The following is a 25,683-nucleotide window of genomic DNA, read 5'->3' as shown; positions in this document are numbered from 1 at the left end:
TTTGCTTAACTGGGAATTCTTTTTAAAGATAGCATAACAAAGACATCATTGAACTGCCAGGAGCTTTGCTAGCTGTAGCTACTTCTTGCTATTAATTTTGGCTCTTAAGCATTTTCTTCTCTATAGCAATATTGCTGCTGTTGTAGAAAAGCTGCTGTAATGATCCAACTCTGAATTTTGATTACAATTTCAAAACTGGTGTGGCAACAATGGCCTCAACTAATAGCAGAAAATGCAGTACTGGTCAGAAGAAGCCTTCTGTCTACAACTCTTTACTTTAGAATAGAAGTGGGAATAAGAGATTAACATCACCTATCTTCTGTGTTTCAGGAAAAAAAAAATAAAAAGAGGAACATCAAGTGTGCTTTTTTTTTCTTTTTCTTTTTTTTTTCCTCCCATGAGTTTAGTGCGAAAGGATAGGTGTGTGACTGGGTCTTTTCTGTGTCATCGTCATTGTTATTATTATTTCTTTTAATGGTCTTTTATTTGTTTTTCCTCAATAAAATGTCTGGGAGACCATTGCTAGTCGCTTCACCAGTCAGTTCTGCTGTGCTTGCTTGTGTGGCACAGAAACTAGAGTAGCAATGTAAATACATTGCTAAACTGGACTGTACTTTCTCTTCGGTTGCTTCAGGCTGCTGCCTTCTGCCTAAATGACTTGTCTTGAAACCAGAAATGAAACTTGCACTAACACAGACCAGCTGGTTGAAGTCATTATGTTGATCTGTGTGCAGATGATTTGCAGCTTGATTTGAATGACTATTTTCCTTGTTACTTTGGGAATTCTGTATCATCCTATTTTTATGTTTTATAAAATAAGAATACCTCTGACTTCACATTTCTTTCATGGGGCAACTTTTTGGGATATATCCCAAAGAAGCAGAAGTAGCAACTGAATTTTGAAGAAATCTTACATACAGAAAATGTGTAGGCATTAAAATCTTGGTTGTCCTAGTGTGGCAGTGTTGTGACCCAGCTAGGCTTCCCTTATTTCTCTGCCTGTGGCCAGCAGGTTTCCTTTTAACCTGAAACACTCTGCTTATGTGCATTTTCAGTATTCTGTCCAAAGTTACTCTGAAAAGATGGTAACAAAGCAGTAAACACGTTAGGCAATCACAGTTTGATACACGTTTCCTCAGAATTTTGTGAATTTTTCCCTGTTTTATTCTGGAAGAGAAGCAGGTGTCTGATACCAAACATATGACCGACTCCTGACCTTACCGTCAGACTAATGATTACAGACCTGTAGGTTCATGACTTTTTTAGACACAAGTTGATTGTTTCTTGCTGTGAAACTGCAGTTTTATGTCTGAATAAAACTGTTGTTACAGTATTACGTAGATGGTTGATTCCTTTAGCCCTATGAAAGTTGCAAATATTGCTAAATAGCTTCTTTATGCTATTATTTGGACAATTCTAGCTTCAGTCATATTAACAGATTTGTCTAGGTGTACGAAGCTTTCTCTCCCCTAGAACAGATCATTAAATAAATTCTGTGGGTGAATACCCCTATTACCTTGATCTGTCCAGATTATGTAAATCATTATCCTTCTTGCTGTCTGTTCCTTTTATTATTAATTGCTGCAGAGTTTGGAAAATAATGCACATGGTGGCATTACCATCTACAGACACTTCTAAACCAAACAAACACATTAAAAACACATTCAAATAAGCTATGTATCAATTGCTAATTCTAGTAGAATTTGTTAATGACATAGTTTTGTAAAAAAAAATATATGTATATCTCTCCACATAAATGTTATGTCTCTTTTAAGAGTAAAGAATTCTTAAACGATTTGGGCAAAAACCAAAGGGGAAATAGATAATGCCATCCAGGAATAAAGTCTAATATTTAGATTCCAAATTCAGTTCAGTCAACACTGTAGGTTGTGTTTTACATTTTTTTAAAAAAAGCCCTAGTCTCAGTGCTACAGAGAGGTCAGGGTTTACACACACCGCTAAATCTACCTGTCAAGCTGAAAATTCTGCAGCTTTAAAGGATTGTTAATAATTATGCAAGACAAGTTCTTGCTCCCTAAAACGTGTCTAATGATCTCATTCATTATGTATGCAGAGTTTGCCTTACAAAATTACTTTATACAATTAGGGTTAAATTCAACTTGGTGTAAACGCAAAGTAAATTCACACCAGCAGAACTTCAGTGCACAATATGATACCTGATTTGTTGCTTCTGAGTGGAAAAAGTGCAATTTTTTTGTTCCCTGAGTGTTACTTAATAGAATACTTTCAAGTAAGAAGATTATTGCAATTTGTGTCACTTCTTTCTTTCACATATTCCAAATTTATTCATGAAGAATTTTCCTATCAAAACTTCTCTGTCAAACAAGAAACAGAAGATCATCTTCCAATCATTTCATAGTGTTTAAATAATATGCCAATTTGTAGAAGTCATCACACACAAAAGAAGTATTTTAACAATCCAAAGTGCTAGTATAAAATCCTTCAAATAAAATCAGTTGGGGAAAAAAAATCCATCTGCAATATTGTTGATGTGATTCAGAAAAACAAAGTACAGCACTGGTTACTATCCATTTATCTGAGGACATAGAACTATAGGAATAGAAACAATAAAAACAAAGCACTCTCTACACCTGTTTTGCATTGTTAATTATCATAGTTTAATATTTTTAAACAATAGAAAAGTTTGCATCACTTGTTGATGCCAAGTATTAACATGAGCTTCCATATAGTATCTGCTAAATAAACATGTTTGGCAGCTTAGCAAATATCATATGATTGCAGCATCCATGATTTGAATTCAGACAGTGATTTCTTCCTCTGTGAAGAGTTTGTAAATCAGAACAGCACACTAGTGGGTTCTGGACAATGTCTGAGCCCAATGAGTTTGAGGAAAATATTTTTTGTGCACGGACCCAGTGCAGAAATCCCCAGATCAGACGATTGTCTCCTTTGAGTTCCTTTTGACTGATGGCAGGCCCAGCAAAGACTGCTGGTTGGAGGGAACATTGGCAGACTTCGGGATTAGGAGTATCACCCGCTGATTGGTCCGACGCCATTCGTTGTATAATCTGCAATGATATCTAAATGATACCTGCAGAGAGAAAAGAGGTGCAGTGCACTTAGAATCACTTCACTCCTCTATGGAATCAATTAGGGTTGCAGGAGGGAAACCTTCAAGTGGGACAAAACGCATATATTGGGTGGAATAAAATTGAGCAAAATGGTTGGCAAAGATCAGACCTAACATACAGATGGCAGGTTCCCCACATATCCATGGCGGAAGAGGAAAGCAGCTTGTGCCCTACCTTCTGCTATTGCCCACCACTCATTCCCTTTTTATAAAATGAAAAATTGGACATCCTGCCAGTATTTCCCAAGAACTAGAATTACTGGTAGCCATTTACAACCAGGTGAATTTGGGTTTGCGTTGTTAAACTGACAAAAAATGGAGCTGGCTGGATGGTGAAGACTTGCAGGTAGCTAAGGTGTGCATACACTGACAGGGTCATATGTTCTACCTTGTAATGGCTTTATTGCTGTATGCATTGAGCTCAGGGTTGCTCAGACACAGTGAGGTGTGAGCCATCTTCTCACTGTCTTAGAATTAGTGTCTCAGACGAGGTTGTCTTTTGAATTAATCAGCTAAGCCTCAATGTGGTTCTGCTAACAGTGGAAGAGAAATGACTGCTATGGATATATGCAAGATAGCTTGGCCCTGTAATTTTTTCAAAAATAGTTTACTGCTTATTTTAGTGACAGTCAAGTGCAGTGAGTTAAGTCTGTGTAAGATGCTGTACATTCACAGCTTTGTTAAAAGCTGTTAGCAGGCTTGGTACCTTTTGGGTGAAACATGCCAAATGACAATTACAACGTTACTGAGCTGTGGGCAGGAGAGACCTAAGCAGTGAGCGCAGAAGGAACCTTGTCTTGTTAGCTATTCTGTTTTCACACGCAGCCTGTTATTTATCATTAATTTTTATGCACCTGTGCCACTTCTGCGGGTCGCTGCTATTCAGAGGGTAGAAGGTGCCATGCAGATGCTGTATCTGGAGGTAACACGCTTGGTTTGCACAGGCAGATGGAAGGTACTGCTGTTTGCAGCAAAGAGTTTGCTTCCAACCAGTGTCTCTGTCAAAGGGGCTGTGCTGCTTGGTTCCCTACCCCCTGCGGCAGTGCCGGTGAGGTGTGGAGTGACTGCAAAGCCTGGTGCTTTTGTGTTAGGCACCAACATGCCTATGAATGTACTCTTCAAAATCCTTTCTTAGTGCAAAGGGGTGCTTTTAGCTAAATAAATGATTTACCATTCTATAAAATCCTACTAGGGACAGGAAAAAAAAAAAAAAAAAGCTGTTTTTTTATTAGATCTTTATCCAGTTGTCTGCTGTTAACGAGGGAAACCCACAGAGCTTTTGTTCAATAGCAGTTGCCCAAAGACAGCTCTTCCAACAGATGAATACATTCCCCACCTTTCGATCTCCTCTGCTCCCCCTGAAGGTAAAGCAGCCTGCATCTTCATTTCTGTGGAACATCTTATGTATAAGGACATGAGAAATCTCTTTTAAAAAAAGAGCTGCAGTATCAGCAGAATTCATATGATAGTTTAAAAAAAAAAAAAAGAAAAAAGATAAAAACTGCAAAGATGAATGCCATGCAACGTGCTGTGACAGCTTCAGAGGAGCAAGCTGGAGTTTAGGATGGGTTTTCCAGTAGCATCACATCAGAGTCTTTGAGAAACAGCTACATTGTTAATCCAGGCTTTAACTGTTTGTTTGTTTAAGGCATTTTCAGAGGATATCCCAGTTAAGTCTGACAGCTTGTTTACAATGGGTTCTTGCCTGAAGGCAGTTTCATGTCAGCTACTCGATTTCATTGAGAGCCAGCGTTTCTCACCCTAAACACTTGCACTGGATGGGAAACTCGAGATGCTGAACAAACGCCTGTTTTCACACTGGTCCTTGCCACACTGAAGTTCTTTGTTCACCTTTTCAATAGGATAGCAAGGGGAGATGTCTGTCTTTCTAATTTGGATTCTTTTAGGCTAGCCTTTGTTTTTAACCAACAGTTATGTTGTACTGGAAGCTGCACGGCCAAATCCTATTGCACCCCAATCCCTATCGATCTTATAGAAATCAAGATTATCTAGGTGTGAGAAAGCAGAATGTGGCCCTGAATTCTTAAACAGAAATCTCCGTTTTGTCTGAAGCTTTCATCTTGGGCATAGCAGGCTATATATATATATGGTGGTAGATCAGTTACAGTGATCAAACGTTGGAAAAGTAACAGTATTTTTATGGAGAACTTGGCTGTTTTAGGGGAAGGGATAAAATAGCTTCTTGGATGCTAAAAACAGCATCTCTCCCATTTTCACTGGGCTACTGCGGTGTGCAAATAATCTATATGCCAGCTTTTGCCTCCAGAGAAAATAAACTGATTTATTGGAATTAAAATGAAGCTGTAGTTTTCTTAATTTTCCCAGGTCCTAGAGGAGCATTATATCACATGTTGTGTGTAATTTACCCAACAGCACTCAATATATTCCCTGTACAGCCTTAACTAAGCAAGAAGTACAGGATTCACACATCTGCTAAGCCTTGAAAAGTAGAGAATAAAAAAAAAATAATAGGGAGGGTGCTGCTGAAGCCCTCGATGGGGTTAGGACTTCTGCTGGCAGGTCAACCCTTCCCTTCAGAGTGAGGGCAGCAGTGCTTCCCCGTGCACGCAGGCTAGGGCTTTCCTGTGTGACTGGTGCATCCTAGGCTGCTGAGCACATCGCCCGTGTGTAGAGTGCTCAGTGCTGTTTGTAAAATAGTTGTATTAAACCTCTATCTTGCCTTTATAGCTCTGCCTTCTGATGAAGCATATGAGAATGCGCTGGCATCTGAGCCTGTTGGCTTACTTTACAGATGTACATAAACCTCGGCTAAACTCTTTCATCCCACGCTAATGCTGGGAGAGAAATGAGGGCACCTTCTGTACTGTGAACAGAGCCCGAGCATCCTTCCCACCACGTCTCCCTCTGCTCTACTCGCTGAATTAACTCCACGCTGAACAGGGCGTTTACTGTGTCCTGAAAGGCCTCCTGCCTTGCTCTTGCCTGATGGACAGAGTGCCTCATTAGCCCATCCGCCTCCTGCTGGGCTGAATGGCAGGTTACAACAGAATATCTTACACAACTCAGTGGGCATTAAAGATACCGTATTTCAATTAAACCAACCGAGGTATGCGTTTATATCAAGCTTGCTATCAACACATTCTCCAAGTGCCAAATAACCTTAAGGTTAATAAAGGGCACACAGATTTCTCGCTAAACTTCTGAAGGGGGGAAAGTTATAAAGTGAATAGAGGTCATTTTTACCACTACCAGTGCAATAGCAATAAATGCTGATGGTGATTACAGCTGAGATGCTGAAGAAGTATTAATGAGCAAGGTTGGATATGTCCACATGTCACAAGTAATTTAACCAAGCAAATCAGCCAAACAGCCATTTCTAACTTAAAACCATTCTGATGTTTGTGGTTTTTATATATATATAAAAAAAAAAAAAAAAAAAAAAAAAAAAAAACCACCAAAACTGGGCAGCATTTGGATTTCTAAGGCAGTCATGTGCTCAGGCAATTTGAGCGACCTTTGCTTGACAACTCGAAGGAAATGACTACACACGGTGTGGCAGGAAACCTAAGCGCCCCATCACTGCTGGAGTAGCCTGCCTTCCTGTCAAAGGGCAGAGCTGCTGCTTTATGGGGAAAGGAAGCAGAAGCAAAGAAAAGTGAAACTGCAGGAGGCTGAGGCAAAACTCTGAGATTTCTCTACTACTGTGTTAAAACTAGCCTGAAGTCCTCTGTGGATGAGCTGAGGTTTTACTGTTCTGAACGAAGCGAAAGAGCTGTTACCTTTCATAGCCTTCTTGGAGCTCCTCGTTAGTTATTGGGGGGGGGGGGGGCGTGAGGGATGGATTTTTATTTGTTTCTTCCTTCTCTTTTTCAAGCTTACTATTGATACCAATGCATAGTTAACTCTCTTTTGTGTGAAAGAGATAAAAAATGTACTTTGAGGAAAGGGCAAGATTACCCAGGCCTTGGAGATGTCTAAAGGATGATTAACAGAGGAACTGCTCATCAGGAAGACTGTTCTGTTGACATTCTTTGGGGGAAACATCCTGATGTATGCCCTTGAATCAATGTAACATGAATAGTTCTATCACAGCATCACAGTTGAGTGAAAAACAAAGATTATGAGTATTCTGATGTGAACTATCTGTGAACTATCCTCATTATGCAGTAAAAATCACGCCCCTAGGCTGGGAGACCCCACCCCAGCAAGGGACCCTTCCTCTCTGAGGATGCGCAGAATAACTCTGTGGTGTCAGCAGTGTCCTAATGATGTAACCACTCGGGGGCTAGGGTCTCCTACAAACATGTAAGTGTAGTGATAAGGGATTGTACAAAGTGCAGCATGGAAAATTCTTAGGTGTGCCAGCTTTGTGGGAAACCACCTGGTACCTAGACTTGCACAATTCTTCCTCTCTCCGTCTTGCTATCCTCTCCAGTGTCTGGGATTTGGGAATTACTGATCTGAAATGTACAGCATCTTTCTAGCTTTCCACAGAATTTAACAGCTATGTAACCACGCGATTTCTTGTAGTTGTATATTTATACCAGCACTAAGCATAAGTGACACTTCATACAATAGTCCACCCACTCTGCCGCACTCTGTAGCAGAGGTGCAATTAATTTTCTGATTTACTCTTTCCTTCACTCCTGTGAGTTGAATATGAAACTGATACTTACTAGGGTCCAAAAGAGGTAAATAGTGAAGAGTGCGACAGTGAGTGCAATGAGGCCAACAGCTTCTAGCCTACTACTAAAGTGCAGGTGGTCCGCAGCTCCTCGTAGACACAGCCAGCCAGAGATGGTTGCCAGCGGCGTTATGAACAAGAAGCACACCATGTCTCCAAAGAGAGTCCGTTTCTCATGCTGGGGGCCTGGGTTCCTCAGCCACTGCAGGCAAAATGCAGACAAAGCAAGTGTCAGCAAGGGGAGCACGTGTGGCCCAAGATGAACTGCTTGCTTGTGAAATGCGGGCCTGCCCCTTCGGGAAGGGCAAACAGAGACCGCATGCAGGACAGGGCCTTGGCTGTCCCTAGAGAGCTCCCACCTGAAGTTATCCCTCTTGCTGAGGCACGCCTCCAGCCACACGTACCCACAGCATCATTTGTTCAGCTGTAGAAAAGCTGACCTGAGAAGGGGACACATTTCACCGAAATGTACTGGCAAAATGCTGCCCATGGCATTCGGCTGCTGAAATGTTTCAGAAACTCCCTTCTCAACGCAGAAAGAATCACACGCTCTTCTGACAACTCCAGAGCACAGACACTGTTTGTTAGTGCTTTATATCCTACTTTAAGATTATATTTATTTATTTTAATTCTGCCCATAATCTTGGTAAAGCCATTTTAAACTTGCTTTCAGGTATCTGCGTGCAAGCAGAGCTGGATTCACACAAGGTTACTTTTACTAAGAGGACATTAATCTTGCAGAACAGAGTGCCTGAAAGTCAACTGCTGGAGTGAAGGCTGATTGAACAGCTATCAATCCTGCAAGCCTCTGTGTCTATAAACAGGATTTCAGGTCACAGAGGTGAAGGAAGTTCAGCCTACAACAGCACACCGAGCTCTTTTAATATAAAAACCTCATCACTTAGGTCAATCTTTAAACAGGATGACTACCAAGCCATGCAACTTTTTGCTGTGGAAAGGTGAAGGATTTGGACAGATCGTCACACTCCTGCCAGCAGTGCTCCCATTCTCTGCTGTCAGTGCAACAAAAAAGCCACGTTGGCTGCAGCAAGGATGCTCACCTAGGCATCCCACCTGTTCTTTTCAAACTCTGCTTCATCTTTTCCTGCTTTGCCTGTTCCAGGAAAACAAACGCAGCACTTCTCTCTCCATCTTAATACAGGGTAAAACCACTGTCAGGAAATCAATTGCAGCCAGGAGCAGGAAGCCACTGGCTCTAGCCCAGCACTATCAGGATAGGCCCAAATCAGCAGACAAATTTGCCTTGGCCTCACCGTCTCTCAGATGGAAATACACAGTGACTACTTCACAAAATTTTTGTGAGGTTTCACTGCAACACAGTAACACAGCGGCCTACATCCATTTTCAAGTATGACTCAGGAATTCAGGAGAACATAAAATAAATTAAAAAAAAAGAAAAAAGTAACTATTTTTTTTCTTGAATTGCCTTTTAAAATCCTAACAAAGTGGGAAGTGCCTTGTAACTACTTTGTATGACTATAAGCTTCTGCAAGAAGGTGCAAGGGAAGACGCTATTTAAAGAGGGAGGCTGAACGATGATCCTTCCTTTCCAAGCAGAGTCTAAACCCGAAGATGAACAAGAACACCCAAATGCCAGGAGCCAGGGCTGATGCCAACCAGCAGCAGAGTGCCCATCCGTCCGCTCACATGCTCCCACCCCAGGAGGATGGGACAGAGGTCAAAGGTCTTGCAAACAGAGCTTGCCTCAGCAGGGCTTGCACAAAGTGAGGAGACTTAGCTTTACACTCGAACAGGTTGTCATTTTACTGTAAATTTACAGAGAACACCATAAAGTCACGTGTGAAAGGCTCGCAGCCACTTTGCTCGGAGTCTTCATTCCATTTACTGAAGAACACTCCCAGGGGCGTATGCTTCACTGTTCCAGGTTATATTTGGATGCTTCTAGACATGACTGATTGCAACCTTCACCTTGTTCAATTTCCATGAATCCCCGTAATGAGAAACCACCAGGAAAACGGACTGAAAGTGCCTGGCAGTGGGGATTCTGCTTTTAAAGGCGACTGCCAAAAGGGTTTGCGAAACACATTTGTTTAAAAGGTGACCTGCCAGAGAACTGCTGAGCACCTGCACTTCTCCTTCACCTCAGTGGGAACTGCAGGTGTTCGCTGTTTTCCCAAGGCACGCCTTAAAAAGCCAGCAGCTCCACAGCTCAGCACCGTGTGTCCTGGCAGCTGGGTAGCGAAGAAGGCAGGGCAACATCCCTGAGCTCTTTTAGCACAGGTGACACCCTTGGACCACCACAGTCTGTGCCCTGAGGTATCCAGGTGGCTCAGCTAGAGAAGAAATGCTGCACCTGAGAGACACCCAAGAACAAGTACATGCAAGGAATAATGCATGAGGGCGTTGTTGTCATCTCCCACCCCATGACTTTCACAAGATAAAGTAGAAGGCACTGGGATTGAGACGGTATTTTATGGTGTTCCGATTACTGTGATCAAAAGCTTGAGCAGATAAAAAGCAGCCTGAGCATGCTTCACAGGCTGATGTCTCCAGGCACTGTTTCTGTCTTGTCTGACCCACATGAACAAAGAATTAAACCTAAGCGATTCAGATATTAGATGAGGCCAGGACAGACAAAAGTAGTATTAAATAATAAATTAAAAAATAAAATGAAATTTTTACAGTCTAACCTTAAAAGCTGGCGTAATTTCACTAGCTATTTCTGAAATGGAAGTCAAAAGCAATGAATAAGTAATTTCAATGGCTATATGGATTTCAGTCACAGCATGTACTTTTCTCCTGAAGTAGCATACATGTGTTTCTAAATATGCTCCTGTTTAGATTCTAGGTTTCAGTCTTCTGTTTTGGAAATGTGCACTGTCAAGTTACTTTATAGCTAAGAAGCCAAGTCAGCAAATCCTTTTGTGAAACTGAAACTCAGACAATGATTCCAGCAAAGTGCTGAGCTGATTAATTAGCATGGCAGTGCAGGAGGGACTACCACACTGGCAAAGAATAAGATGTAAGGCCAGATGCCACTGTCAGACCCGCACTGTGATACTCTGAAATGTATTATATTAAAATGTGTCAATGTACTCAATTACTTCTGCAATAAATTGAGACCATGAGCAATAATTTCCATTTCTGAAAAAAAAGACAGCTCATAAAAAGGGTCACATTTGAAACAAAATACTGGCCTAGCTGGCAAGGCATTTTTTCATTAAGTGCCATGTTAAAGTGAACATCGATTACTGTTCCAGATACACAGGCAGAGAACTATGGGGAGGTTTTGCTGAAATGACCCAAGATCGTTTGTCCCAATGCTGGGGAAAGGGCAATTCCTGCACGGGAGCAGCAGCAAATAGCCTGGGCAAGGCCACACCTTCAGCCACGCAGCTCCTTGTTACGAGGAAGTAGCAAGGAAGCTCCCTCGAGATGCACTGGTGATGGTCTCCTGTGTTCAAGAAAGAATCACTTCAGCTGGTACAGAGAAGGGGCACCAAGAAAACCGAGAGCCCATTCTGCAAGAGCTGACTTTGAAAGTTTGACTCATTTACCCCAGCAAGATCATGCTCTGTAAGTGCACCTTGGGGATGGCCAGAAAATGGGAGAAAGATGGGGGACATCAGTGAAGGAGAAGTGCTACTTAAGCTAGTAGACAATGCTGGCTTAAGAACAAATGACTAACAATTGGCCATAAATAAATTTAGGGTAAGAGTAGGAAAAAAATTCCCAGCCTTCAGAGGATCCAGTTCTGGAAGAGCCTCTCTAAGAGTGGTATAGGCTAAAACTCCACAGTTAATGAAAGAACTTTTGAAAAGGATGCTCGATGTACTGCTTTTGGAATAGGAAACACCACTAGCACATCTAAGGCACCTTCATCTCACACTCTGACATGCGTAGTACACTTAGAAGGATCTGTTGCAGTTACATAGCAAAGCAGTGTTGAATTTAAATGATTACCTACTCCAGAAAGATAAAACAGAGCTCCTGAACTTCATCAGAGAGTCTCCGTACTTCTTCCAGTTGAATGGCAGCTGCAGCTCTGGGGAACTTTATATGGATTGTCAGCAGTCCCTGGAAGACTTTCGGTCTGTGTGCCAATTACTGGCTTCCAAAATTTCACCTGATATTTAAAACTGCACACAAAGCCAGATCTGTCCCAAAACCCCTTTCAACACGAATATACTGAGATGTTTACTTGACATTGTCAAACAAATTGAAACTTCACGCCCCTGAGATGAGCAAATGGGCTCAGTTTCTTTTTAACTGGTTTATTTCATTATGTCTAAGCAAACATAACAAACTGGAGAAATGCTTATCTGAGATGTGAGACAAGCCAAGGCATGTGTGCGATGTGACAGAAAAGTGAAGTCTTCCATTTGAAGAAGGAAATAATCAGAACAAGCAGCAACTGAGGACCAGACACCTTCGAGAGGCTCTGGCTGGGAATTTATCAACCTAACGAAAATGAGTTGCCAGCAGGAAGCTGCTCCAAAACACCTCCAGAAGTCTGAGCTATTTCACCACTGCCAAAGGCCAAATTCTAGAAGCGCTCACTTCATATATCTAACTTCAATTAAATGACTCACAAAAACTAAGCGAAGTACGTGCACAGTGTTTTCTGGATCAGATCCTAAGGCTACAATCAGTTTCTACTGAGAAGCCCTTTTTAGTTCAATACGTTCTGTTTGGAAAATTGATTTTACATAAATACTGCTTGAATTATACCAGCAACAAAGGAGATTCTGCAGAATATGAAGAAAATCCATCACACTGCTTTTTAGTTAAAGGTATTTAAATTGTTATCACAGATGAAGCAGGGGGAGGAGACAGGAAGGAATTGTCTTCCCTAAATGTGTTTCCCTTTGAACTAAAAATAGCTTATTACACATCAAACATGTCACTTCATTTCATTCTTTTCATGCTGATAGCCCTGCAGTGAATCTCGACAAAAGCAGCCTGTAAACAAGCAAAACTGCCAGTAATTATTGTCATTTCTGGTTTCATTCCTGCAATGACCAAGAGCATTTTCCTTTAGGCTTTAAGCCAAGAAAGACTGATATTGCCTATTTTTTTGAGAGCGTTTCTTTTGGATGAAGGATGTTTTAATAGACCAAGAGGACCACTTATTGACCAAAAAAAACCATATAATAATTACACCTGAACAGGTAGTTTTGTTCAAATATTTACTTGAAAAATTCTGTTTTAAGGTTTGTTTTTTTTTTTTTTTTTGAAATGTTTTGAGACCAAGCTTACTGGAATGTAACTCAAAATAAAGTCTCTCAGAACAGAATGGTACGTATGTTCATTTCCAGTGCAATGAAACACTTTGGTTAACTCAGAACTTTTCTAGGTTAATGTTTTGCCAAGAAAAACAAATATATGACTGCTACTTTTTCATTGGAAAAAACAAAACAAAACAAAACAAAACTTAAATTTCAGTTTTGAGTTTTCCTGCTCAGATCAGATATTCAGTTACTAGCACAGCGTTATTGTTGTCAGTGAGCTGCCTTTGATAAAGTCATGGTGATAACTGACGGAAATGCTCCTTTAGTCCCAGAGTCTAGACTTCCGAGTTTTCTGACAGCTAGAAACTAAAGATCTGAGCTCTGTTATCTTTGCTATGCTAGTGCTATGGCCTCTTCATAACTGAGTCTGCACTTAACCCTCATTTTAAATAAAGTTCCAGGGAGTATTTTCATTGTTGATGTCCAAAAAAGCCAAAGCTACTACGTGAAATACCAAAATAATTTTACTTGCATGTTTTTTAAGTGGAGAGAGTAGAGTGTTTATTATAAAGATGGTATAGGATACATTTTTGTTGTTGTTGCTGTTTTGAAAAAGATAATATGCCACAGTGCAGACAAGAACCAACACTAGGCTGAAAGTAAGCAAGCAGAGTACTGCAGGTTGTTGCTATCACACTACAACAGATTCTGCCACCTAGACCTTGGGTAGCCTGCAAGCTGAAAAGCAGACGCTTGATACACAGCGGTCCACCAAGCTGTGGAGCTGGCAGTGGCTGGTAAACGTGGTGTTTGGTTTCTGGATTATACAACATTAATATCTAAAAACATGATTAGTAACTATATGATAGTTAAAACAAACATCAGAGCTTGCTATGTTGCAAAAAAAAATCTATGAAACTTCTTGCAGGTCCAATTAAATGATATTGAATCCTTTAACATTAGTCTGGCTTACTGCTGGTCAGTTTTCCTATTACCCACTTCTAGTTTATATTTCAGGTGATACTTCTAACAGGTAAAAGTTTTCAAGATACGTCAAGAAAAAAGGTTATGTGGAACTCTGGGAGAAGTAGTTATTTCCTTTTATCTGTACATTTTGCAAAGCCACCATTCTATTTTTGGATGAATGTCTTCCCAATTAGCCAAACAAATGTATGCATTCAAGAAAAATCAATCAACAAAAATCACGTTTTTGCATTTTAAATACAAAGCAAGGCAGATTTGCTATCTGCAACACAAAGTTCAATACATTACAAATACCTTGATCTACAAGGTCAAATATATGGAAACTAATGATCCAATAAAAGCTTGTTAGCCCTCCCAAAAGTCAGACACACTGAAATTTTTCATCTTAGCAATTTTTTCACTAGAAGAAGCAACCTCTTGGCTGGCTCCTGGTGGTAGGAAATGCTACCTGCAGGACAGAGATGATAACCCCGCAGCCTAGAACTGCATTAGAGAATCACAATGTCCACAGAGATGTCACCAATACCATAATCCGAAACACAAAGAGCTCTACCTTAAAAAAATCACAGTATCTTCCCTCATTTTAACTAGTCCTGAAAGAACAGTGATTGGCCTTTTCCACGGCAGCTATTTCCTCTCTGATTGTTCATTTACTTTCTCCTGGGAACTTTCCTCAACCCATGATCACTGGTCATTTAAATTTAGCAAAGAGCAGTTACAGATGTGACCCACAACCTGCTTGCTGGTAAATAATTTTTGCTTTTCTTCCTCAAGGTTTGGGTTTTGTTTTCTTTTGTGTTTGGCAGGAGAGTTGCTTTTGTTTGCATTCTTGCTGCCAGAACTATGAGAAAGATTTGTGCTTGGGGAAAGTGAAGCACTGTTGCCAAACTTTTCTGTAAAGAACATAAAATAACTACTTTGCTTCTCTTTATAGGACTTTATGAAGCTTTATGCAGCTTGTTTTGGTCTCTTTTCCCCACTAGGAATGAATACAGAAGGGTATTCTAGGTGCAAAAAGTCATTCTTGAACAGCTCAGGTTTTAAAAACTGTGTGTGTCATCGGGTTAACTGTTATTTCTATTTGTAACACGTAAACACATTTCTGGTAGAAATCTACAAGGCTGCTTCAAATTCTTCCCATGTGACTTGGATCTCAAGGGGTCCTTTTTGCAGCTGAGGACTAGAAGGTACAAAAGCATCTCCACTAGTTTGCCCTTTTTGGGTCAAGACAAGAGGCGAGATGTATATACATACGTACGCTAGTCAGTTAGAGAGTCCCTTGCAACACCCTCTGGATCTTCACGGACTCTCTTTTCCAAAGTGCTTGTGCCCATTTGTTTAAGATTAGTTGGTGTAATTTGCCTATTTGCTTTTTTTTTTTTTTTTTTCTGGCTAGCCTCTCTTTCCAACTTTTTTTTTTTTTTTTAGTTGCTCATGGGCACTTTCCCTGTCGCCAGTGCTTCTGTACTCCATTGCCATCTTTGCAATGTGCTCCAGCGATCCCGAGTGCGTCCTCTATTACCTTCAGAAGCAGGTGATGCACCTATCTGCTCCTGGCATGAACATGCTGCACAGACAGCCACAGCTCCTCTGTGCTCTGACATTTATGGAAGACATCCCTGTTGGAGACTACACCAAGTTACCATCTTCCTTCTGGCTTTGAGAGCAACCCTTCTACAAACTACGTGCAGCAAATCTGGCGTGTCTTCATCATTATTTAATGTAATCGATTGTTAATGACGGGCTTCACTGAGTAGTGGAGGGAAAAGTAAGTGAAAAGAAACCCAACAGATAAAAAGAGCATGACTCAGAGCCTTGCACGAAAAGTAAATTCAGATTTCAGCATACAGCTCCTGGAAGTTTTAAATTATAATGCAAGCTGTTCTTAACCACTTCCCCTCTTTCTTTTTCTTTTCTAGTATGAGCTCCAGAGGCAGAAATAGATTAGGCAAAAAACTGTAGTTAATTTCTATTCTTTATTGTGATGTTTATCCTGACTATTCATTCTTTCATGCTGTTTTGCTGAAGAGTTTTGTGTTGTTAATGAAATGCTTTTTGTTCTCTTGTTTGTTTGGAAAAAAAAAATAAAAGGAAAAAAGAAACGAAGAACCAATAGATACCAAATGGATTGGCCTTATTGAAAGAATAATGTAGAAGTGAAAGGTCTATAAAATCACCAACTGAAACTGCTGTAATTTGATTTCAATGTGTTTGCTTTGAGACCCTTCTAGGTGCGTCATGAGGAATATCAGGTCTATCCATATCAATCCCAGTATCAGACTTCTTTCCTCCAGCGTCTGGGGTTTCAGCTACTTTATCCTAGGTGCTCTGTGCCAAATGTGCTAGGCTCCCACTGTCATTGAGGAGACAAGGACACTGGGGAAAAGTAGGGCTACTCAGCAGTAGCTGCTTTTTGTTCTGAGATTCATCATCCCCAGGCACATGCCCAACATGAGACTTTCATGTGCACAAGCTGACATGCTGTAGGCCTCTTGTTTCCAGCAGACCGCACAGGCAGAGGTGCTGCACATCTAGTAAGTGGTAGAATAGGTGGGATCAGATCTTTCCGGTAACAAGCCGTATGTTTTGAATTGAATTTTGCAGTATCACAAGGGACTGAGGAGAATGTGCATGTACTGGAAACGTGTAAATTGACAACATATGTTGGATTACCGGCAAATAGACTGTAGTGCAGTGGATGACTACAAACAATCTAAAAGAGGAGCTCTGAAATCAAGAGAAATGCCTAGACTTGCTATATTGATGCTTGCCAAGTGCTTGAACAGCAGCAAGTGGTCTAGCAAAAACATGACTAAATGGCAGCTCCAAAGATGCTATGGAAAGTTTGTGCTCCAGCAGATTACCTCTGCTTGATGTTGGTTATTTCAGTTTTCTCAATGCCAGAGCTTGCTGGGTGCCCTCTCCAGAAGAGAAATGAACAAACTAACGCGGTGACCTTTAGCCTGAAAAAGCGCTTTTTCTATCAAACTCCATCTCCTACTCTGTTTTAACAATGTACCAAGTTCTCCAATGTACCAAGAACTTAACATTTTAACATTGTACCACGAACTCCTTCAGGCTGACCAACCTTTGACAAACACCTGCGCAGGAGATGAAATGTGTGCATTTTCCTGGTGTGTGCTTCTTTGACTTGGTGAAGACCAATACACAGAGTGCTTCCACCCACAGCAGCAGGGGGTAAAAGACAAAAACAAGAGGATGGCAAAGAGGTATAAAAACAAATTAATTTGTTTTCCTCCTATTTTAATCCATTTGTCCCAGCATCAGAGAAAGACAAAGGACCATAGCTTGCACATGCTACTACCCAGAATCATGACACGATGACTTGGGGCACAAAAGATGAGTGGCAAGGAACAAATTGCTGTCCTTGGATGCTATAGGTGCAGCCAATCTACACCATAAAACTAAATTCGTTGTTCAGAAACACGTTTCTTCTGGCAAAAAGAATCTGGGTTAAAATAAGAAGAGGTCCAGGAATGCATGAAACTTCACAATGAGAAGGTTGGATGGATCAGCCTGACACTGGTTCCTGCCTGTCTGGTGCAGGCTGTGGGCTTCAGCAGATAGCACACCTATGGGGAGATGTTTCACCCCCAGACAACAGAAGCATGCTGTATGTCACAGACAAAGGAATGTCACCGAGGTGAAGTACATAGTTTGAAACTTAGTTGACCAAAAAGAAGCTCATGGTGGAGAAAAGATACAAGAGACAAAAGAGGAAATGAAGGTCAAAATCAAAGCTATTTTACCTCTGCTTTTTTTTGTAACAAAAAGCCATGGAAAAACAACAGCAATAACAACAAAACAGGCTGCTGCCCATAATGTAAGTTGAGGAGAGAAAGCAAAGCTGGATCCCTGCATTTGTGCATCCTGTGCATGAAGTGTGCAGGAGGCAGGATACAGTTGTAGAGATCTCTCCCTTCTATCTGAGCTAAAGATCTCCAGTTTGAGCACATGGGCCCACATCCTTAGAGTGAACACGGGCAATTGCTTAAAAGAAGGCAAAAAGCCATCTTGCAATAAATTTTCATGGAGTACTTGCTCTCGTTTCATAATGAACTAATGACAAACTGACAGCATGGGTGAGGGAGAAATGGAATGGGTTCACTAACCTGCTCTGACCAAGTCATTAAGCGCAGCAAGAAATCCTCTGCTGCTTCCATAATAATGTACACAGGGGAGGGAGGAATATGGCTGAACAAGCAGCCTTGCCACTTACTGCTCACTTCATTTCAAGCCCACTACTGATGCAGCATCTCTTGGGTGCTAACAGCATGAATGCCTGTCAGATATGACATTTCTGGATAAAGCCAGTAAAGTAACTCAATTTGGTTCCATTGAGATTTCCTTCACACTCATGGCTAAGCCCCACAGGAGATAGTGATCAAGCCAATTAAAGGGGTAAGGAGAAATAATAGTGTGTTTGTTGTTGTTGTTGTTTTGTTTGTTTGTTTTTGTTTTGTTTTGTTTTCCCCATTTAGGAAAGTGAGTAATATTTCTCTGAACAGGCAGAAGTATCTTTTTTTTTTTTTTTCCTGATGGAAAAACTCTAAATCTCTAGCAGAAAACACAAATATGATGATTGATTGCTTCAAGCATTTTTATACTACTTGTCGCTGACCAATGGATGGGATACAGTCTCTGCATGAGATATGACCTGCTGAGGAATTACTGGATAAGCATGTATTGGCTACGCTCTACAAATGGCTTTATGAGTATAATAGCCCCTCTTGACCTCCCAAAATGCATTGGTAAACTCATCTTTCACCTCCACTGAAAGGACCATTTACCATTTCCATTATGTAGTTGAGAGGAACATTTGGAGAACTAATTGTCTTACTAAGTGAAGAGAACTTTGACTCTGGTATTGCCTCATGCTGTCAGCTGTGCCAGCACCTCGCGAGAGGGGAACAGCTCTAGGGAGCTGATGATACTTGCCTGATTTGTCATCCACTCAGACAAACACAACCCTTTATCGGCACTTGATGGAGTTAGAAGCAAGTGGTCACTCTGGCTTGTCTCTAGTCCAAACATTACAGCAGGTTTTTGTGAAAATTTGTCCTGCTGCATCTGATAATCCTCCCTCCATGCTCCGCTACCCTAGGTGATACAGGGAGATAGACAGGACAGTGCTCTTAGGGCACAGGCAATGACAGAATCTGGCAACTTGCATCTGGTTTAGTTGTGCTTTGGGAACTTCCAGATCTGCTGTAACTGTTTGCATGGGGAGGTTTTGGGATTTCAAAGCACTGTGCATTAAATTAGTACAAACTTTAAGTACAAACCTAAATTATAGCAAAAGAAATCAAAAGTTTGGCTGATGTCTTTCTGCTTAGATTTATCCCATTACTCTTTATCTCTGCTGCTCTCAGCTTTAAAAGTATAAATCCAATTCCCTTCTAAATCAAAAATGTACTCCTTCTACAAGACTGCAAAGGACTTTAAAAGAGTGAGTTGCTGTCATATTACAAGCTTTTCTGCAACAGCACGTAATTGTTATCGACTGTGTTAAAATACTGTGGATGTGGTAGCTGAGAAGCAAGAAAAGATTAGGTAGTAAAGAGAAAAACATCAATTAACAATGAGTACCACATTTCAGAAATGTTTCTGCACCTGCTTCTCATTTGTCCTCAGCTGAGAAACAAAAGGCAGGTTTTAGTTATTGCTATTATATATATACATAATATATAGATCATATAATGTATATAATATACAATATAGAATGTACATTATATCAAATTATAATATTATTGCTCTTTTGGCAAAAGAGAGGCTCGCTTCTGCAGGGAGCAATCAAGCGACCAGACTCCCCCAGCCTGGGCAGGGTTGGATTTTGCCTTCAACATCTTCAGTCCCCATTAGCCCAGAGAAATGTCACACCCCATTTGTGCGGAGGAAGCCTCTCAAGCAGCCCTTGTGAGGGCATAGCCTGAAGAAGGCAGACTCCAAAATCAAACCGCTCTGCACTGTCTCAGCGTTGTTCGTTTTGCAGTCGGTATTATCCTGTATCCTCTGACCCGTGAGTGAGTGCAAAACATGACGCCTTCTCTCCCTTATTTCTAATAGCGTGTCTCCTTCAACAGCTCTGCTACAGGTTACAGTAACAATGAAGGAGAACAGGCTTAGCATATGAGCACCTGCGTCACCAACTGCTACAGCAAGATGCTTTTCATTACTTCTGAAAAATGTTACCCTTTGTAATTCACTTTTAATTCCAACACAAACCATAAATTCTACTTTTTTTTTTTTTTTTTTCCCCCAAAGCAAAATAAAGGAGAAAGATCATTAACAGTGTAAAGATAATGATCTTGGCTTCTTTTTTTTTTTTTTTTTTTTTTTTTTTTTTCTGGGGGTACGAAAAAAAGCTGGCAAATTTCATGCAGCCACTAAAGCATCTATAGTCGGCCCATAGCTGAATTTTAATTGATAAGGGAGAAACAATTGCCCAATTCACTGTCTGGTCTGGTACACAGGCAAGAGGAGGCCAAAAGGTCATTCAAGAATGGCTGGAGATGCCAGACACTGAGCAAAACCAATTCCTTCTTGTGGGCTTGACACAGAAGCTAGGTTTGTAAGGCTCTTTGGTTTGTTTTCTCTCTCTCAAAAGCAAACAAAATAAAACAAAAAATAGTTCCTGGCCTATATTAAATGTTCTGAATAATGATGTTGTCCAGCAGTAACTACTGCTTTGTAGTGACACACCTCTCCTCCATCCTCTATTGAGCTCCTGGTGTACTACGTATCCCCTGCACACTGCTCCCCAGACCTCTGCTTCTGTTTACCGTGAAGCAAAAACATCATTCCCGTTCTTTTCGCTTGTTTCAATTTTGTTTGAAACACGGGTTTTGCTGTTCCTGCCCTTTCCTTGAGCTCCCACTGCCACCTTGCAAAGCCCCAAACTGACAGCTTGCCCTTGTTTCGGCGGAGGCTTCGTGATGGCTATGTAAAAGCGGACAGGGCTCACTCACTGAGCTCTGGGGGATGTGCCCTGAGTACTGACCTCTACCAGTGGCCTGGGTTTGCGCTCCACTGCAAACCTGAAGTGGCAGAGCTCACAGTAGCTGGTGTTTGAGGACGACAGCCAGTGCTCCAGGCAGCTGCGGTGGATAGTCCCCAGGGTCCCCGTGCACTCGCAGGGGGAGAGCAGGTCTTCCTGGCTGCTGCCCTCGTGGCAGATCCTGCACATTGGCCGGTCATTGAAGGGGCTGCTGGAGGAGAAGGGAGAAGCCGCCGGTCAGCACGCAGGGCCGTGATCTGGAGTGTCCCTCTTCCTGCGTGCGTCACTAACTCACAACGCAGGAAACTTCTGTGGCATGTGTGCTGTGCTCTGTAGTCAGCACAGCAGGCTGCTAGGCTAGAGACCGGAGGCACTTTGATAAGCTCGTTTAAAGCACCTCCTCGGTGGGGCTAAAAACGTGGAGGAGGAAAAAAGGAAAAAAAAACATGCAGAAGCGGGCAGGTGAGTGCAGGGTGCCTGTGTACCGCCGCATTTCTCACCTCCTTGCAACAGCAGAGGAGCTTCAGGAAATCCCAAAACCCATCAGGTAAGTTCCACGGGCCGCCGATGATCCGCAACACCTTCTCAGAGCCAGCCGACCCCAGGCACCACAAGCGGCCAGCACCAAGGGCCTGGGGGGCCGGGGCGGGCGGCACGGCGCCCTGCGACCCCCGAGCAGCGCGGGGACAGCCTCGCACCCCTCTGCGGGACAGCCCCCGACGGCTGCCGGGGGGGAAAGAGGGGGGCGGCGCGGAGCCGCGCCCTGGGGGCGCGCACGAAGGTTGGGAGGGGGGATCGAAAAGTTGCTGCCGGCTCCACCTGCGATCCCGCTCGCCGCCCATGGGGCCGGGGCCGCGCGCCCGCTACCGATCCCCGCACGCCCCCCGCTTTGCGCCCCCCTTACCTGTGCGCGGCGAGGCTCCGCACGGCGGAGGAGAGCAGCAGCTGCCCGTCCTTGGCCGACACCTGCATGACATGCCGCGGGGGGCCGCCGCCGTGGGGCTCGGCGGGGCTCGGCGGGGGGGCGGCGGGCGGGCGGCTGCCGCTGCTGCTCGTCATGGCGGCCCCCACCCGCGGAGGGGGGCGGCGGGCGGGGGCGGCGGGCGGGGGCTCGGCTCCGCTTCGCCCCGAGGGCCCCCGGTGCCAGAAGGCAGCGGGGAGGCCGGGCTGCCCCCGCCCGCCGACCCCTCCCCGAGCGCCGCCGGGGGGCTCCGGGATCCCCCATGCGCTGCTCGCACACGGACGGAGCCGGGCGGTGGGGGCTCGGCTCGGCTCGGGAGGGGACCCGGAGCAGGCTCGTGTCACGCAGAGCCGCCTCCTACCAGCCTGCGTGCGGACACAACTTGTGCCGGGAGGGAGCTGAGGTGGAAATCTCCGCTCGCCTGCGGTGCTCTTCGGGGGCACCAGCTGCGGCACCGGGAGCAACAGGCTGCGTGGCCCCGGGCCCCCTTCCCAGCCCGCAAACACGGATAAACCCTGCCCGAGGGGAACGCGTGGCCGCGGTCACGCGTGAGTGCTGTGCACTGCCACTGCGATGCTCACGTACCCACGGCAGGCGTGTTTCTGTTTGCACCCCCCACCCCCGAAAGCCTGGGAGACCACAGCATCAGGAAGACCACCATAGGAAGAAACGTCTTCAAAAACTAAACAGAGCGCCCTCTCTAAACAGAGGTGTTTACTTTAAAAGAAATCTCGCAATGCGAGCAAGTGGCGCTGCCCTGGAGGATGCTGAGTGGGTGTCGGTGAGACTTTGGAGCCCCGCAAGGCTGTGATGGGGACGCTGGACCACTTGTACGATTTCACGTGGGGACTTGGATTCTTAAAAGGTGTCTAAAATAGGAAAAGGCCTGGGAATGTGTTCGTTTTGTGGCGTTGCTCTGGCTATTTTTGGACCATGAATACCCCAGAGAGCAAACTGGAGGCTGATGAGCCATCTTACGGTGCATGTAATGTTGAGAGAACAGGGAAGGAAGGAAATCAGACTCTGGCCCTCATTTAAAATGAAAATGAGGCAAATGGCTGATTTCAAAACCATTAAACCATAAAAGATGCAGACTTCATAAGAGCCATGGACTCTCCAAGGAGCACAGAGGGACATGAATATCAGCAACGTTTTCATTTTAAAATCCATGCTGAGACTGTTCAACAAGAATATTCAGCAGCTGAGTAGCTGCTTCATTAATCCTAAAAAGCCCAGGCATCACCATGCTTACAGACCCATGCCACAGCTTTCTATGTCTTTTCTGGATGCTTCACTGACCTCATTAAGTGTAACAGCGGGTTTATCATTGCGTATAAAGTGACCATCCGAGCCTTTACAAACGCATCCATCAGCCCCTTGATGAGTTCAAGGGCATTTGCTGAAGCATCAGATGATGCAACTAAATGCAGAGCTTTGGAGCACATGTAATGTCGCCATGTTGCAGCAATGACATTAATTCAAATTTCTGGGTACAGTACTGCATTGATATCCCACTTTGGTAGAGCAAATACATATGACCCCTTTCCAGATAACATTCTTTACAAGAAAGTTGGAGTCTATACATTTTTTTCCTCATTTCAGAAGAATGCAATGTTAAATGGTGGGAGCCAGAATATCAAACATTATTTCAGATGCCAGAAAATTCAGAGAAGAGTGGTTGGTTCTAACGTGATGGATGCATGTTTGAAGAAATGTGTTGCTGCACCCACTCCTCTTGCACATCTCTCGTCTATCCAAAATCTATTTTAAGACTACCTTACGACTGCAATATTTAGCCCAGATCTTTTCCCTGTTCTAGTTTTTCTGCTTTGCCTTCACTGCCAGTTTTTAATTTCCCCTTCTCACCTCCGGGACATGAGATCTTGTGATGGGAAGTGGCAAAGTCTAGCTGTCTTTTAGAATGGCCCTCCCACTCCAGCACTCTCTTCCAGCCATCACTGATAAACGTACATACAGTTCAGTGTGCTTCTTCTCTTCATCTTCTTGTGCTATCACTTTGATCAGCTATACAAAAATCTCATTTTCAGGGTTTCTTAATGATCACAAATTAAGAAGTGCTGAGTTAAGACTGAATTTTTTTTTAATGTGTTATATATATACATAAATTTATATATATGTGTGTGTAAAGATACTGCATGCATTTTGTTTGTACCATAAGTGTGAATTTTAGCAGGAAAAAAAAAAAAAGAAAAAAAAAAAAGCTGTTAATCCTTGAAGCTGTTCTATGTCCTCAGAAATTTCAAATTTCTGGTTTGAAAAAAATCAGTGGATGTTTTCCTGATGGAAGGACATAATGGAAAAGCACTCTACTAGTCACTGACTAAAATATCCTAGCTGTAATTTATTCCATCCACTTTGTTCCATAAGTCCACCGCTTATGGACTAAACATCAGCAAACACTGAAAGTTTCCCATATGTTCCTGCTACTTTTACATTCAGTGCTCTGGTTTGCAGATGTGAAAACTGCAAGTCTCAAAATAACAAGTCCACTCCCTTATTTAATTTACATGGTTACAGATGCAAATGGTTGCAGTAGTTTGCAGTTGTTTATGCTATTTCCTAAAAATAATAATAATAATAATAATAATAATAAAAAACACAACACACACACACACAAAAAAAAAACAACACCTGCCCCCCTCCCCCCCTAAACCCTGCAGGCAGTATACATACAGTCAGTAAATTAAACCTAACCATCACTGTGAAACAGGGAACTGAGATGCAGTATACCCAAGCAAATTACCTGAGGTCATGGTGGAGCTGGGTAGAAGACAAAAGTGCAACCTACATCCTTCTCCACGGAATAATTTATAGGATGCGATTCCAGCAGGTGTTCATTATTCCTTAGAGTCTCTCTTCTCTCCTGATCTGCTGGGAGCCACCCCCAGTGCTAAAAGACAGGTCAACATCTTTCTCTCTTGCCCCATTCTGCCTTTCCCACCCTTGCGCCCACCCCCCGCTGCTTTTATAAAAATCATTCCAAACTCCTGCTCTCAAGGGTTGCAGTACTTATTGCGAGATACCTGGGAGTATTTTTCTTCTTGACATTGTGTGAAGAAATGCAAATATGCTGGAGAAGAGGCTCAGCCCCACAAACGAATGCCAGCAAACACTTACAGTCTTTGTTTCCCAGGCAAGCTACTTCTGGGCTTTGTCACCTGCTGATTATTGCAACCAGTGCGCCCCCACTGAGCTCAGCAACTGTTTCTTTATATGCTGTAATGTATTTCCAGCACATCTTCTTTCACATCTTTTTAAAGAGATTTATGACTTCTGTATCACGAGAAACTGTGAGACTCAACAAATGTCGGTGAGTGAGGCACTGCTACTGCTTTTGAATTACGCTCAAATACAAAATGTTGAAAACCAGTATTGCTACTCTGGAAAAGAATTTAAAAAAGAAAACATCTGCACTTACAATAAACACCTACAACTGTAATCCTTGCTGCACTTTAGCCTACTGTGAGCAAACTGACCTCATTTCTTAAAGCATTATCATGCTGATGAGTTAAATTATCATAATAGATTTCTTTAAGCGGTGGAGATTTTCTGCTGAAACCATAAGTGGTTTTGATTTGCATGAGGCAAAAAGGTACTGCACTTCAAGCGATAGGATGCAAAAGTTAAACAAATATTCACACAGAGCTCTTGAGTGAATTGCTTGCTTTTCCTTTCTGCAGCACCTTTACTAAGAATAACACGTAATGC

The 25,683-nt window shown here is 42.7% G+C and overlaps 1 protein-coding gene across 1 annotated transcript; it reads right to left on the bottom strand.

The window, feature by feature from the left end:
• Positions 1 to 1,907: 1,907 nt before the first annotated feature.
• On the bottom strand, positions 1,908 to 22,052 carry MARCHF3 (membrane associated ring-CH-type finger 3). The gene is made up of 4 exons (XM_040541247.1): positions 21,898 to 22,052; positions 20,997 to 21,201; positions 7,771 to 7,980; positions 1,908 to 3,073 (listed from the first exon to the last, which is right to left on the bottom strand). The coding sequence occupies exons 1-4, from the start codon at positions 22,050 to 22,052 to the stop codon at positions 2,915 to 2,917; spliced, it is 729 nt and encodes a 242-aa protein (XP_040397181.1). The 3' UTR covers positions 1,908 to 2,914.
• Positions 22,053 to 25,683: the final 3,631 nt, after the last annotated feature.

Source organism: Cygnus olor, chromosome Z (genome assembly GCF_009769625.2).
Source record: "Cygnus olor isolate bCygOlo1 chromosome Z, bCygOlo1.pri.v2, whole genome shotgun sequence".
In the NCBI taxonomy this organism is placed as follows: Eukaryota; Metazoa; Chordata; class Aves; order Anseriformes; family Anatidae; genus Cygnus; species Cygnus olor.
Note: the sequence above shows the minus strand (reverse complement) of the source record. Positions and strands in the feature narration are given on the sequence as shown.

What these genes read in the sequence shown, in the direction of transcription:
- MARCHF3 (XM_040541247.1), bottom strand. Translation starts at nt 22,052, where the DNA reads ATGACGAGCAGCAGCGGCAGCCGCCCGCCCGCCGCCCCCCCGCCGAGC. An exon ending in AACCCAGGCCACTGGTAGAG is followed by an intron (nt 7,981 to 20,996) that starts GTCAGTACTCAG and finishes TTTTGCCTGCAG; the next exon opens with TGGCTGAGGAACCCAGGCCC. An exon ending in TTTACCTCTTTTGGACCCTA is followed by an intron (nt 3,074 to 7,770) that starts GTAAGTATCAGT and finishes TTCTCTCTGCAG; the next exon opens with GTATCATTTAGATATCATTG.